The sequence below is a fragment of the Elephas maximus genome, chromosome 8 (genome assembly GCF_024166365.1).
Source record: "Elephas maximus indicus isolate mEleMax1 chromosome 8, mEleMax1 primary haplotype, whole genome shotgun sequence".
NCBI classification, from domain to species: Eukaryota; Metazoa; Chordata; class Mammalia; order Proboscidea; family Elephantidae; genus Elephas; species Elephas maximus.
This window is the reverse complement of record NC_064826.1, coordinates 83,137,543-83,153,787: the sequence shown is the minus strand read 5'-3', so window position 1 is coordinate 83,153,787 and position 16,245 is coordinate 83,137,543. Positions and strand designations below refer to the sequence as shown.

Below are 16,245 nucleotides of genomic sequence, written 5' to 3'. Positions count from 1 at the left end.
CCGCCAAACTCTTTTTTTTCTACAGCGGTTGCAATATTTTACAATCCCACCAGTAATGAATGAGGGTTCCAGTCTGTCCACATCCTTACCAACAACTTGTTTTTTTTGTTTTTGTTTTCCCTTTTTCTGATAATAGCCACCCAGATGGGAGTGAAGTGATCTCATTGTGGTTTTGATTTGCGTTTTCCTAATAACTAATGACATTGAGCATTTTTTCATGTGCTTTATTTGTTATTTTGTATATCTTCTTTGGTGAAATATCTACTTATGTTCTTTACTCATTTTTGGATTGCCATTGTTTGTCTTTTTGATGTTGAATTGTAGGAGTTCTTTATATATTCTGGATATTAAACTCTTACCAGATATATGGTTCCCAAATGTTTTCTTCCATTCTGTAAATTGTCTCTTCACTTCGTTGATAAAATCCTTTGATGTACTGTTTTTAATTTTGATTAAGTCCAGTTTATCTACTTTGTTATTGTTGTTGCTCCTCATGCTTTTGGTGTCATAGCTAAGAATCTATTGTCAAAAACTCGATCCTGAATCATCACCCCTATATTGTGTTCTAAGAGCTTTATGGTGTTAGTTTGTACATTTAGGTTGTTGATCCATTTTGAGTTAATTCCATTTGTAATTTGAAGTATGGGTCCAGCTTCATTCTTGTACGTGTGGAAATACAGTTGTCCCAGCACCGTTTATTGAAGAGACTATTCTTTGCCTATTGAATGGACTAGCCAACCTTGTCGAAAATCAATTGACCATAGGTGTATAGGTTTATTACCCAACTCTGAATTCTATTCCATTGGTCTGTATGTTTAACATTATACCAGTACTTTGCAATCTTACAACTTTGCTAAATTCATTTATGAGCTCTAATAGCTTTTTTTGTGGATTCTGTGTGATATCTATCTATAGGATGTTATTTGCAAATAGTGTAGTTTTACATCATCCTTCCTGATTTTGATAACCTTGCATTTCTTTTTCTTGCCTAATTGCTGTGGCTAGGACTTTCCGTACAATATTGAATAACAGTGGGGAAAGCAGGCATCCTTGTTTTGTTCCTAATCTTAAAGGACAAAGTTTTTTTTTTTTAATATTTTATTTTATTTTTGGTGAAAATATACACAGCAAAACACAATTCCGTTCAATAATTTCTACACGTAACGTTCAGTGACATTGGTTACATTCTTCACATTGTGTCAGCATTCTCATTATTTCTGTTCTAGTTGTTTCACTCCCATTAACTTAGTCTCACTGCTCTAAACTTCCCATCTATGCTTTAGAGTAACAGTTGTCCATTTAGTCTCATATAAATAATTTTTTAAAAGAACACAGTGCTCAAGGGTGACATTCTTTACTTTTTGAACTAACCTGCTATTTAGTTAAAAGGTGACTTCAGAGAATAGTTTCACAAGAAAGGGCAAAGTTCTTAATCTTTCTCCTTGAATATGATGTTAGCTGTAAGTTTTTCATAAATGCCCTTTATAATATTGAAGAATTTCCCTTCTATTCCTAGTTTGTTGTCTGTTTAATCATGAAAAGTTGTTGAATTTTGTCAAATGCCTTTTCTGCATTGATTAAAATGATCATGTGGTTCTTTTCCTTTGTTATATTAATGTAAATTGTTACAGTGATTGATTTTTCTGACGTTGACCCACCCTTACATTCCTGTAAGAAATCACACTTGATCATGGCATATAATCCTGTTAGTGTGTTGTTAGATTAGGTTTGGTAGTATTTTGTATCTATATTCCTTAGGGATATTAGTCTTTAGTGTTCTTGTGATGTCTTTGGCTGGCTTTGATACCGGGAAGATGCTAACCTCATAGAATGAGTTAGGAAATGTTCTTTTCTATCTTTTGGAAGAGTATGAGAAAGATTGGTGTCCCTTTTTCTGTAAATGTTTGGTAGAATTCCCCAGTGAAGCCATTTGGTTCAGAACTTTCTTTTTGTTTACTGTATTTTTATGCAAATAACATGAGCCCTCTATGTTTGTTTATCAGCCACACCACCCTACACCACCCCTCCCCACCAGGTATTTTCATAAGCACCACTATGCCAATTTTTTTTTACATATTGCTGTAGAAAAAAATTAGTATACCGTATTTGCATAAATATTTCACAGGGGAGGGTGTGATTGGCAAACAAACATAGAAGGCATGTGTTACTTGTGTAAAAATATGGTATATCTTTTTCAAAAGTTTTAGAAATAAGTCCTAGTCAGTGGCAACCAACAACAACAGTGAGCCACGGAGCATTTTAAAAGCTCAATTTTATGGGTTGCCTGAGGTTTCTTTATCAATTTAGAAAGATTAAAGAAAGCCATTTATTCAGTGACTATTTTTATTGGCATGTCCAAGTATCCCCTAGGTATCTGTCATTAATCTTTCATATTGGCAATATATGACTTTACTGTGATTTTACCACTGTTTCTCCTTATTCATTTCAATAAATGAAAACATAAGTCATTACTCAGTTTTTAGATATAACTGCAAAGTTAATCTGAAGTAAAAATTCTGATTTGTAATACAATTTCTATTCAGTAAACAGAAGTATATCTAGTTGTGAACTACTTCTCTTAAGATTTTAGCAGTCACAAATGCATTTCCCATAGAAAACATTGATTCAGGCCTTTCAGATTATTAAGCTGGACTTAATTTTCATAAAGGAAGACCCTATTACAAATGAAATGTCTATACAGATTAACTTTAGGGAGCAAACAAATCATTTGTAAGCTTTAGCCCTCGATCGTCAAAATCATACATTTAGAAATTCAAATATGAGGGCAAGTGAGGGCCATGCATTAGAATTGAATACCATGATTTCTGTTTTGTTTTGTTTTTAAATCACAGTCTACACTATAATAAATTGCCATGGTCAAAGAATAATAATGAAAATATGCACAAATAAATGAACCAAAAAAGGAAAAGAAAATCCTTACATCAAAATAGTTCCTCACATAGAAGATAGACCTCTTGTATTTGGGAAACTTCAATTCATGATTTACTACGTTTAAATACATTAATGGCTCAGCACATTCCAATAAGAAAGTACATTTAAAATGGGAAATGATAGATTAAAATAAGGAAATGATATTCAGGCATGATTCTTGCCTCCTTGGTATAAGATTATGAAATAACTTTAGTTTCCGGAATAACACCTGAGCCCCAGTGTTGAGCTCATCACATTTTTCTCCAGTCCCAATGTACTAATTGAGGAAGGTGTTTCCTTCTGAGAACCTTGACACCTTTCACTTGATGGTTCATCTAACTATGTGTGAAATCAGCCTGCCACAGTGCTGGTTCCTTCAACAACAGATTTGGCCTTCAGAAGGCACTTGGCAGTGGGAGTCTCTGCAGGGTCAGAGAGGAGGATATACACAGTGTTCCCACTTCCACAACACAGAGAAATCCTGGAAAAGAGGCACCTTGACGGGATAGCTATCTAGATGGAAATAATTTCACCTCAAGTCCTGTCAGTATGTGAGAAAACTTTGCATTTCTGTGGAACGAATAAATTCACTTCTTCCTTCCAAACGCAGCTTCACTTTCTGTGGGTAGAAAGCAAAACATCCCTGCTGAATAGATAGCTTCTTTTCTCCCTGTTTCATTTGGAATTCAAAGCCCATTGTCAAGTGTGTTGCACAAAGTAAAATAATGAATACTGCGTTTTATCTTTTTTTTTCTGGGTTTGAGTTGAAGACTGACTCTTGTCCATTCCCTTTCAGCACTGTAGATGAATATTCGCCACAAAGGAAGGTAAGCCTGACCCCTGTATATCTGTCTGAAAGGGAGTGTTGCAGTTCAGAGACCTTGTTTGACCTCTCATGGCATATCTTCATGATAAAATGAATACTGCCTCGAGAAGAACAAGGCCAGATGCAGGACCCCAGGCTGCAGCTTTCCTGTACCTTATTGCTATTCTTCAGCTTCCCTGTGCAGACCCAGTTCCAACCATGTGCACTTGACTTTATGACATTCTGCATATTCCGTGTTGCATTTTAGGCACACAACTTCTTTGATATCACCAAAGTGATGTAAATTTGAATTTTAAAACATAGTATGGGAAAACAAAAATCCAGACACGAATCTTGACTCCAAGAGTCAGGAAGTGTGTAGAAGAGGTTTGCACTTTTTAACACGACAGAAAGATAGATGGTAGCAAGCATGGATTAATGTTCCCTATTCAACTTGATGAGGGGGGAATACAAAATGAGATGTCAGCCACAAGTTTCATAGAAGCTGATATATCAAGTGAATAATCATACTAATATTAGTCATATACCTATTCCCCTTAAGAAAGTCATTGAATTGCAGCAGAAGTGTGAAAGGATCTCAAAGTTGCTTCTGTGAAAAATGCAGAAAGCAGAAAATCAAATCATAACGAACTTGAAGGTGGATGTTGGGCTTGGGAAATGACGTTTCCTCCAGAGAAGAATCGGTGGAAGTTTGTAGTAGCCAGAGATGGAAAATTGTGGAAGTATTCTCCTACATGTTGCCGGGAATGATTACAGGGGCTTTTTGCCTGCTGCTGACAGTGACCAAGGCCAGAATCATGTTGCCCAGAATCTCCACCTTCACATGCATTGAGGCAACTCTCAGTTTATTTCTTCAAGATTGGATGGGTGGATTTCGTATTTTAAAAAATTGGCTAGCTCTCTTGGAACATGTTGAAACAGCTGTGGTTTTTCCAAGTGGCAGAAATACATTCATTCATTGTTCTCTTTCCCCCCTTCTCATAGAATAAAGCCCTTTTCCACCAATTCAGTCTTAAGGAGAATTGGCTCCAGCACAGAGGAACTGTGACTGAAACAGAGGAAAGTGAGTATGATTTTAAGCAAGAGCCTTGGGGTAGGTGGAGTAGCAGTTAAGCACCATCATTCTCCAACGTTAATATGTGAGTCTGCCTTTAACCAGCTCTCATATCCCTCTGACAAGCACATTAGCATCAGATATGATGGTTTTTCTTTTCTTGCTTTGAGCATTATGGTTTTCTTAGATCATATTATGCCATCATCAGAAAAGACCGCTCACTAGAAAAGGACATCATGTTTGGTAAAGGGTCATCAAAAACAAGGGAAACCATCTATAAGATGGATTGATGTGGTGGCTACAACAATGGGCTCAAATATAGCAAAGATTGTGAGGAAGGCACAGGACCAGGCAGTGTTTCATTCATTCTGTTACGCATAAGGTTGCCATGAGTTGAAGCCGACTCGATGGCAACTAACAAAGGACCAAGAGTACTTTTAATTTGGGAAGTAAGGAAAGGAGATTGTGCAGAAAGCCTCTCTGCATTCTTGGGCAGAGGTGCAGAATGAACTGGAGACTCAACCTTGTCCTTCTGAGACAGACGCCTTCTCCCTTGCTTTCTCAGCCTATGACTAACTGGAAATATATCCAAAGCAAATGTGCACAGTTTGGGCTGAGTCAGTCCCTGAAACATACAGAAGAAAATTTTGGAAAGGATAATGCAGGGAAGGATGCGAGGTAGAAATTCCTCCAAGACAAGGCTGTGCCCCTCAACCCATATATCCTCAGTCTGTGCTCATTGGCGTAAAAAAGGCTCATGACCTCCCCTGAGGAGGGCTTCTCATTCAATAGAAGGGAAGACACCTTTTTAGCACCCTGAAGGTGCTTTCCTGCATTAGCATTTTAAACAAATTAAGAAATGGTAGCAGTGGTTTCCTCCTTTTGGGTAAAGGTTGAGTCAAGTGGAAAACCAGGAAACACAACACATTAAAATGTCCTGCTATTGAGACTTTGAGACTTTCTCTTTTAAGTCGCCTTTCTCCGTGTGCTGAACTTCTCAGTGTGAACATTCAATATGTTCAATTTCTCAAACATTTGAAAGATAAAAGGTTACAAGAATGCCTCTTCTGTTATATAGTGTTGGTATATAACACTGATGATAGCCGGAGCTCTGTGGTATCATATGAAGATCTAAGTCTCCAAGTAAAAGAGCAAACAAATTCAGTAACTAATTCATTAGTTACTGACCTTCCTTGCCTGTTTGCCTTAAAATAATTTAATTATATAGTTTTCCCAGCCGAGCTTCAGAGGGACTAGGTGTTTTCATCACCCCTGGCCTCTTTTTGTTCCGTTTGTTAAGCAAGCCTACCTCACATTTAATGGTTTGTAGACTGTATTTTTGCCTTGCTCAAAAATTCCATTTTCTGTGGAAGGAAAAAAAAAAAATGCCTTTTTTTCTTTCACAACTCTGTTGACAAAATATAAAACAACTATTTTTAGATGCTGTTGTTTTAGTGACATACCCAATCAAACCAAACCAAACAGGATACTGTCAGTGCTTCATGGTGACGTGTTTACTTTGAGGTTCTGGACATGTGAACTCATAGTTTGGCGCTTGCTTCATTTGCATTTCTATGAAAACATTCCTGGATTTATTTTTGCAGTGCCATTTAAATTGCTTATGAAATTTCTCTAGAAGTTGCACTGTCTTTGTTTATTATTACTATTATTTGCAATATCAAAAACAAGAATTTCTAAGTATATTATCGTCCTTCTGCCTCTTCTAAAAAAGCTAGGGTTTTATAAATTCAGAGTGTCTGGTGTAAGAAGCAAATAATATGTCAGTCATCTCCATTGCTGTTAAAACAGTTTCTGCTATTCAAATCATAAAGAAAAAATTTCCCAGGACCCATTCACTCTGCCAGTAGTAATGTCCTAGTAATAATTATTATCACCATAGATAATAAAAAAGGAAATTAAAAAAGGCTAGAAATGTGACTTCCATTTGGAAACTACACTCACCATCATCTCGATCGGGGGAGCCATTCTTAAATAATTGAGAAGGCTGAACACAAAAACCAAAGCAGGCAACAGATTTTTAGATACGCTTATGAGAATTCTAGTAACGAAATATGGGTGTTCTCGATTGAGCCACAGTGACTGTTCAGAAATGTCGTGTGTAAAATACAGTGGAGTGTAAAATAAAAATTTATGAGCTAGACAGTTTAATAGGCTGCTTTGGGGCTCTCAGAAGTACGATGAATGTTCCACAGATTTCTACTGTATTGTGGTCAGACTATCTCCAACACAAATGCATACCTGCGTGATGTGGGTCTGTCTTTTCAATATGGAAAGCCTAAGAACTAGGTGCTGTTCATTAGCTTTACAACTCCTCTGTCTCGTGTGTGCAAGCACACATTTATATGCATGTACCCTCAGGCACTGGTGTGCATACATAAATATGTAAATCTAGCCATATACCTTTTATATTAAAAAGAATGACAAGGTAGGTGCCTTGATTTGAAAAGTCTATATCTCGTGACAGCATTTCTCTGTTGACTGACAATTCTCTTGACTTGTGCAGTTTTTTGCCATGTGTATATAACTGAGCACTCCTACGTCAGTGTAAAGGCAAAAGTTTCCACGACAGCCCAGGAGGTCCTGAAAATTGTGGCGGAAAAGATCCAGCATGCGGAAGAGGACCTGGCTCTGGTGGCCGTCACGTTCTCTGGGGGTAAATTATTTTCTGTCATTGAATATTTTTTCACTTGTCCGCCTCTGAAAGGAGAGGGTTAGCATTTTTTTGTAGAGTAAACGTGCTGCTCCTCCCTTCTGGGTCCGCAGCTGGCTGACCACAGTAACAATAAGAAGCTGCCTACCAGAGGTGTTTCCATGACAACAGTTGGGTACTGCTGGATACTGAATTTCCTCCCCAAGAACTGAATGGAGAGGCACGCCAGTGTTTTGAAATATAAAGCTTTTCATATTTTGTACTCTAGATAAACCTCCTGTTTTCATATTTAAATTAACTTGGGAAATTGCTAAAGGATGAAATTACTTTAGGACAAAAAGGAAACACAGACTTGAACTACTCATATTGCCAGCTGACAATTTAATAGTTAAAGACTTCCTGTTGAGAGGAATAAAAACTGTACAATAAGCCAAAAGCTCACAGGCAGTGTTCCTTCAGGTGGATGCGGAAAGTAAGGTTTGGGTACAGCTTTTCCTTCTACTAGGCTTTATTTATCCTCAGAGAATAGTTTATTGTCTGTTTTGAATAAGATCGCACAGATTACAAGCTGACATTATTGATCTATTTGACCTGAACAGACCCCTTCCTTTTCACCAGAGCCTGTCAGATTTCGATGTTGCTGGCCTCCTTTTTGGTTTACAATCTTTATTTAATATCACATTAACCCTGGGAAAAACACAAAGAAAGTGTCTTAGCATGAGTAGTTGAAAAATAGGAGTACTACGTGAACTAATCAACCACAGATAGGGCAGGCAGTGGGAAGGGGGCAGATAAATGGTTCCTTTTTACCCTTTGTTCTAATTCTACAGTCAAGGAAGAATGTCAGGATATAGTGGACGTTAAAGTATTACATGATGGAATATTGTTTCTATTGCTTTGTTCTCAGAGGCAGGTAAGATGGTGCTATAAACCAGTCAATTATATATGCAAGCAGATACATCCCTTCCCCCTGAGCTTAGTAAATTGGGGTCTCCCGTCCCTTTCCCCTCTCACCTCCCCTAGCACTCCCATTATACAACCCATAAAAATATTATCTAGAAAAAAGAGAGCTAAAATTTGAGAAACATGTGGACTAAATTAATTTTAATTGGGAATTAGTTGAATTTTTAATGAAAAATTTCAGGTGTTTCAGATAGATATATGACAGATGTATATTATATTTAATTTTAAGTGACTAAGAAATGACTTTGAATCGTATTAAGCTTCATTAAAACTAACATTTGCCCCTCAAGATGGTATCACTACAGAAAGTAGTCACTGGGACCCCATTCAGACAGAAGGCATTGGGGAAGAAAGGACCCTGAGCAAACTTTGCAGCACAACTGAGACTTAACTCCCTCTGGAGCTGGTTCAGAGTCAGTCCAGGCCACAAGCAAATCTGTCAATTAGTGAGTGGCCCTTTTACTACCCAGCATCTATTTGAGGCTCTAAAATGCCTTTTGCACATTCTTATTAAATTAGATTCATCAGAATAGACAATGGCATTCTAATATGTATAGACCTATTGCCAGTCATCACTAGAAATACTACTAGCTTATCTCTTGAGTTAGCCCACAGATCTGAAAATGTCCCATCCTTTTCCATTACTGTTTTTGGCCTTTTAAGAACCTTTCTGCCTGAATCTTATTATCCCTCAAACAATAATGTTTTAATGGAAAAAAAAAAAAGCGCAGAGCTTATTAATGCAGTCTTTGCTCTAGTTACATACTTCACAATAAATAGTGTTTTAATGCTACCGGAAATGACAGTGAGATCTACTTTTTTTTTAATTAAAAAAGTTTAAAGATGTTGGAGGTTTTGTTGCTGTTTCTAACAGGAATGATACTATTCTCATATTTTTCAGTAAGTTTCCAGCTGTTTTGTACCCAGTCTAGATCTGTGTATATAACAGTAACCTACACACTGATTCACGGGTTAAAATTCTATCAGATTTAATATTTTAAAATGCAATGACAAACCTGAACATAAAGAAAAAAATGTTTCTTGGCAAACAGAAAAATTGCTGTCAAAAAGCTGTGGCATTTTACTCTGTAGCAGGTGCAGATGGCCTCTCATAAATTCAGATCTGAGGGCTGCAGGGCATTGTAGCTAAACAAAGAGTGAGGAGATGGGAGCACTTTAGAGCCCAGCAGTGTGGTGCCATTTACTACACACGTCAACAGCCTGACATTATAGTACTATTGATCTTTATAATGCTGGGCCATAAAGAATATATTAGGTTACCATTTGTATAGTCTGTATTTAGCAAGAAAGATGTCCATCAGAAATGTTCAAAATAGAATTTGGCATTTAAACTGATTGAGTTATCTAGAAGAGGGTTCATGTGGAGTATTGCATTCTGTAATCATGCTGGATAACTGCAGGGCTGCCTTAGGTGAAGCTGATTATGTCCCAGTGGAATAAACTTTAATATTACTTTAGTCCATTCCCATCTGCATTCTGTAGTTAAGATGAGAAGGACATTTTTCTATGAAGAAAACTGTCGTGTTCTAAGAAGCTTCCAACCATAGTAGAAAAATGGTCAAAAGAAAGGAACAATTTGTACTAGATGAGAAATCTGTGAAAAATATTTCACTTCACTAGTAACCAAGAAATGCAAAGTAAGCTGAGAATCTATTTTTTATGGTTGTAAAAATACAGAAAGCACAGTGTTTGCCAATCAGACATTTTTCGTGGGTACAGTTCAGTGACAGCAGTTCCATCACGCATCCTGTGCAGCCGTCACACGTATCCATTGCCACATTTCCCATCGCCGTAAACAGAAACTCAGTGCCACCTAAACAGGGATCCCCCTTTCCCTTTCCTCCCACTGCTGCTAACCACTAGTAAACTTTGATTTTTATACATTTGCCTATGAGAATCAATTTTTGGCTTTAGCAACCTTATAAAAAGTAATGATCAGGGTTAGTCAATTTACCACTTTTGTTCCTGTTTTTAGGAAAATAAATAGATTTCCTAAAAATAAAATTTTGAAAGCAATTTGGCAGTTTGTATAAAACCATCTAGAAACATTCATCCCCTTTGGCCCCGTAATTCTACTACTGGAATCTCTCTTAAGGAAATCATCCATAAGCAGACAAAGATTTATGCACAAGGATGTTCACTTCAGCAATATGTATTATTGCTGCTATAATAATAGATCCCATTTATCAAGACCCTGTTATGTGCCAGGCCCTGTGCTTGTAGTTAGCATATATCATACCATTTACTTTATATGACCAAAAACAACTGGAAGCCGTTAAACATTCAACAATAGAGGAAAGATTAAATAATGACAGATATGACTGTTATGCAACCAATTAAACATGATATATAAAAATTTTAATGAGTGGGTAAGTGCTTATAATAAAATTATAATGTAAAACCATATATGGAATAATTGCAAATATTGTATATATGTATGTGTTAATGCGTGCACACGCATATACATATGCACATATAAAAAAAGATCAGAAAAGATATATAGCCAAATGTTATCAGTGTTATCATCATACAGTTATCTTGGAGTGATGGGATTATGAGTGAATTTTATTTCTTTCTTAAGCTATTGTTCTATTTCTAAAGAATGACTGAATATTACATTATACAACAGGTTTCCACTTTATGCGTGCTAAGGAGTGAAGTCCGTGATCTCACTGGTGTCATTGTTTACAGTGTACTGAACCAAATTAAATCCATTTTAAATCCTATTTACTTTTAAATATTGTTCTTTGGCAAGCTCTACTCTTTAGGGGTACCATCTAGGCCTGCTGCTATTCATGAGTTCCTAATTACATTGTCTCTTTTCTTCTCTTTCTTCATAAAGACAAGCATGAACTTCAGCCAAATGACTTCGCCATCTCCAAATCTCTTGAGGCATCTAGTCGTATATATGTCTACCGGAAAGACCTGGCTGACACCTTGGTGAGGACCTTTTAGCCTTTTACTTGAAACACAGACACAAGGTCAGACCCAAAGCCCTGGCCAAGTATCCTCTTACCAAATAACTCTACATTTGCAAATCAAAGAGAGATCCACCTTGAAGAATTCTAAACCCCTACTAAGTTAAATCCTGCTTCTTTCCGAGCTCCTGAAACAAGGGACCTGAGACAAGTGAATCCTTCTCCCATGGAATCTTAGTTCCATCTCTCCGTTTTTGGCAGACGTTTAGAGATGAGGCTGAGAAATGCACCCTGGGCAGATTTAGGGAAAAGAGACCCTGCGCCCTTTATTTCAGTGCATTTGGTGCTCTTCAAATGCTCCATTTCCTTGAAGAGAGGGTAAACTGTGGGCACACCCCTGTATAAAGTAGGTCATAACAACAGGGCATCTGATGTCACTGAAGTTATTTTCTATTCTTAATTTAAGAACATATAAGCCTAAATGGATGATTTTTGTTGTTGTTGCCGTTCCTGAAAACCTCAGTCTTGTGGCTGCTCTCTGGATGGTAGGACCAAGCCTCAGATACATCACCTATAAACAGCCGGCTCTAACAGATGGTTGTTTTTCCGCCTAGATTCCTGGACCTAGCTTCTCTTCATGGAGTCCTCACTGGGGCTGGTCCGCCTAGCTGGCTTGTGATTGAGGGATCTGTATACCACACAGGTTTTAAAAAAAAAAGAAAAAAAAAAACTGCTTATAATGAAAATATTGTGTGCAAAATTATCTGCAGAATATCAAGCTACCATAATAATATTAATCATTGTCATTTTTCGTACTTATATACAGGACACGTATGTGCTGAGTAATTTACACAGAGTATCTTATTTAACACTGGCAGGAACCCCATGATGTGCAAAGAGGCTGGATAATTTACTCTAGCTTCATACAGCCAGGCAAGGGCCAGCGCTAGGATTTAAATCCAGTCATGAAGCCCTTGTTCATTCCTTTCATTGGTGCATAATGAGGCAGAAAAGGGGCAGGAACTGCTTTGCTTACTTGGTTCTTTCCAGTACTGAGTGCCCTTTGGAAGGTCACATGTGCTGTGTTCTTTCATCATGTAAATGCATTAGCAAAACGTTATCAACTTAGTGCTACACAGCATCTTTGAGTAAATAATGAGATTGATTTTACCACTTTTCAGGAAGGAGAGTGATTTAATACGCAGCTAGTGTGGGGCTTTCCCCCCCGCCCCCACCATGCTACGCAGACTTCTATGGTTCCCTGTACACATTCCCAGGGTGCACTTCTACCACTGTCAGGCCAGTTCTGAGGAGTAGAAGGCAGGCCTGAGGCAATGCATCAGTGCAACAGATGAGTGCCTCCGAAGAGTGTTTCCAGGGAACCAGACTCCCACCTGCCTTCAGTTTCCCCACTGGAATCACAGGTGTAGATACTGCATTTCCAAAAAGGTTTCGGTTAAAATGGAAACATTTTAAGGGAAACATAACGCATTAAACCACCAGTACCCACTAGATGTGGGAGCACTGGTAGTTCAGTAGTAGAGTTCTCACCTTCCTCGGGAGACCCAGGTTCAATTCCAATGCACCTCATACACAGCCACCACCCATCTGTCGGTGGAGGCTTGCATTTTGCTATGATGCTGAACAGATTTCAGTGAAGCTTCCAGACTAGGGAGAAGGGCCTGGCAGTTGACTTCTGAAAATCAGCCAACGAAAACCCTATGGAGCACAATGGTCAGATTGTTGTGCATGGGGTTGCCATGAGTCAGGGCTGACTCGACAGCTCACAACAACTCACTAGCATGTGCACATTAAAAAAACAAAAAACAACAGCTGTTGCCATGGAGTCTATTCTGACTCATAGAGACCTTGAAATTAATTCATCTTAGAAAGCAGGAATTAAATCCCCAAAGAAATGAGATACTGAAATGTAAAGTGTTTCTTGGTGAGAGCATGGATAATCTTCAGTAACCAAAGGACAGTTTCAGGGTAAGGGGCACATCAAGGCAGAAAGTAGGAGGAACAAAAAAAGCCAAATAAAAATATCCTCACGCCTCCAGATGATCAAGCAGGTATTTGTGTTACCTGTCCATACTTTGCTCTTCGTTTGAAAGCGGCCTGGGCCCTGTTGAGTCCATCTGGTCCCTGTCCAGCCCTTGGTTTAATCCTCCCACCTTGATATTTGCAAGCTCATTCATTTAGTCAGCTCGTACTGAGCCCCACACTGTATCCCCTTTACAGAGAATCAAGTCTCTGGAAGAAAAGCTCTGTGAAGGTCCTTTGTCCTTAGTTTTTTAAACTAGAAAACCTCTTCATAAATGTAAAAACTTCTAAAATAAAAATAGTTTATTTTGTAGTTTAAAAAGATTCATATTTTGAACCTGAAATATTCTCTTCCTGCGTTGTCATTTGCTTTTGCAAAATCTCATTTTTAAGAAGCTGTCGTTAATTATTCAAGTCCGAGGCATTGAAACCCCTCAAACGGGAGAATTTATATTTTCATTACGAAATATCAGACATTTTGGAAAGATGCCAAATAATTTCAATAACTTCCACAACAGATTAAAGCTGTTGTGGCATTTAATAAATTCCTGCCAGATTTTAGAGACATAGTACTGCCAAACTCATAGTAGTTAGCCCTGTTTATGTGTAGGAAGCAGTTGGTACTGAAAATAATCAACCTTTGGGCATAAATGGAATAACTTATTTTTTTAGTTCATGTTTAAACTTTTTCGCTTTGCATGGGCATTTTAATGTAACTCGTGGATGTGTGTCTGGGATGAGATTTGTTAAATGTATTTCCTGTAAAAGCCATGTCTGTCTTTATTGAAGTATACCATGACATTTCTTTCGTTTGTTTTTGTGCTAACCCTGCTGGCGCATTAATTCTTACCAGAAGCCAAAGTGCTTTTAGGGCTTTCGGTTTCATTATGCTATCTGCCAGGGCAGTGTTTTATAATCAGGTGTGTGTGTGTGTGTTTGCGTGTGTGTGTGTGTGTGCGCGTGCGCGTTGCGGGAGGGACGGGTTAAGTCAATGAAGCATCATTGATCAGATTCCCGTTTCCAAGGCTGTTTCCTAAATTGGTTGTAACTCACTGAAGGTGAATAAACCAGAGAAAATATTAAGTGCCCTCAGAAAAGATGACTTTCCTAACCTGGGCTTCTAGAGCCTTTCTGTGGCTAGCCAATTCAGCACGAAACATTTGGGAATTACTGAAGATCCTTTTGTTTCTGTCCATTGGTTTAGAACCCATTCGCAGAAAGTGAGGAGTCACAGCAAAGGTCGATGAGGATTTTGGGAATGAACACTTGGGATCTTGCCCTGGAATTAATGAATTTTGATTGGAGTCTGTTTAATTCAATTCACGAGGTAAGTAGGGAGTAAAAAGAAAATAAATGCTACTGCTGTTTTAACTGCAAAGTCTTTTTGAAGAATATTTATGTGTATGTCTGAGCATAAAGTAGATCCATTGGTGATACAGTTTTGCAGGGATAGAATGGTCCAAAAATATATTTAGGGGCTTTAAATATATTGAAAGACTGAAAGACTGACCTAATCCTAGGAAAACCATATACTTGGCCATGCATTCTTGTATTTGTGTAATGTGAGTATAAATGTACTATATTCTTACATGTATGTATACATACATATGTGTATATACATTTGTATAAAGCTCTAGTGGGGTTGAAGAGCCATTTTACCTTTGATACTGGTATTTTTACTTTTTTTTTTTTTCATGAAAGTTACATGCTTATAAAAGAACCACATCTGGATTGTGTATGTGTGCACACACACATTTTTACTTTAAGAAAATTCTGTAAATTTGGACTGAGCTGCAGGACTTCAAGGACTTTCTTGAAAATCTTGAGATATGTTTCAAATTTTTATATCTATCAACTTCTCCCTTCAGGACAAATTATAACATTTACAAAACAGTACAAAACAGTAGGGGCAAAATGCTATTGACAACTGATGACTAAATTTGACCAGTGAAAAGGCTCACTGGAATCAGGAGATGAAAAATGTGACAGTCCTGTGCAACCGTATGTTGGATTTGCTTTGCCATGTAGTGAAATTTTTCATTGCAAAATGGTCTTCCTTTTGAAGGAGTTTCATGCCCAATTTGGGAACCCTTAAGCTTCACTTTCATTTTGTCCTTGTTTGCTATTAGTCGCCATTGAGTTGAGTCCGACTCATGGCAACCCCATGTGTGCAGAGTAGAACTGCTCCATAGGGTTTCCAGCGCTATGACCTTTCAGAAAGGAGCCCTGGTGGCACAGTGGTTAATCACTGCTAATCGACAAGTCAGTGGTTCAAACCACCAGTGGCTCCGAGGGAGAAAAATGTGGCAGTCTGCTTCCGTAGATATTTACATCTTTGGAAACCCTATGGGGTTGCTAAGAGTTGGAATCGACTCGATGGCAGTGGGTTTAGCTTTTTGGTTTTGACGTTTCAGAAGCTGGTCGCCAGGCCTGTCTTCTAAAGTGCCTCTGGATGGATTTGAACCACCAACCTGAAAGCCAGTAGTGGAGTATTTAACCATCTGTGCCACCCGGGAACTCTTAAATTTTCTCATTAAGTTGAGAGAAAATTTGAACATTATGAACTGAATTTGAACAAGTAATGAACTTGGGCTGAATGACTTGTCACTTTGAAAATGTGATTAGAGCAGCCTATGTCCCTGCTTATCCAGTGGAGGGTGTTGATTATTTCTGTAAAAGAAGCATACATACATCCTCCTACCTTTAAAATCAAGTCTCTTCTATTGCTCTGCATATGATCAGGCTGTATTAATAGTTACTGGTCTTTCCTACTTTAGTAAATCATTGGATCTTACCCAATAATCACTTTCTTTATGAA

General features: G+C 37.9%; 1 protein-coding gene across 2 annotated transcripts in view; it reads left to right on the top strand.

The window, feature by feature from the left end:
• Positions 1-16,245, top strand: part of RAPGEF5 (Rap guanine nucleotide exchange factor 5) — a 271,965-nt gene that overhangs the window by 226,100 nt on the left and 29,620 nt on the right. For both annotated transcript variants that reach the window (XM_049894492.1, XM_049894491.1), the window contains exons 15-19: positions 3,728-3,758; positions 4,742-4,820; positions 7,336-7,485; positions 11,309-11,406; positions 14,632-14,754. In XM_049894492.1, coding sequence (XP_049750449.1) covers positions 3,728-3,758; positions 4,742-4,820; positions 7,336-7,485; positions 11,309-11,406; positions 14,632-14,754 — 481 coding nt within the window. The remainder of the gene's footprint in view (positions 1-3,727; positions 3,759-4,741; positions 4,821-7,335; positions 7,486-11,308; positions 11,407-14,631; positions 14,755-16,245) is intronic.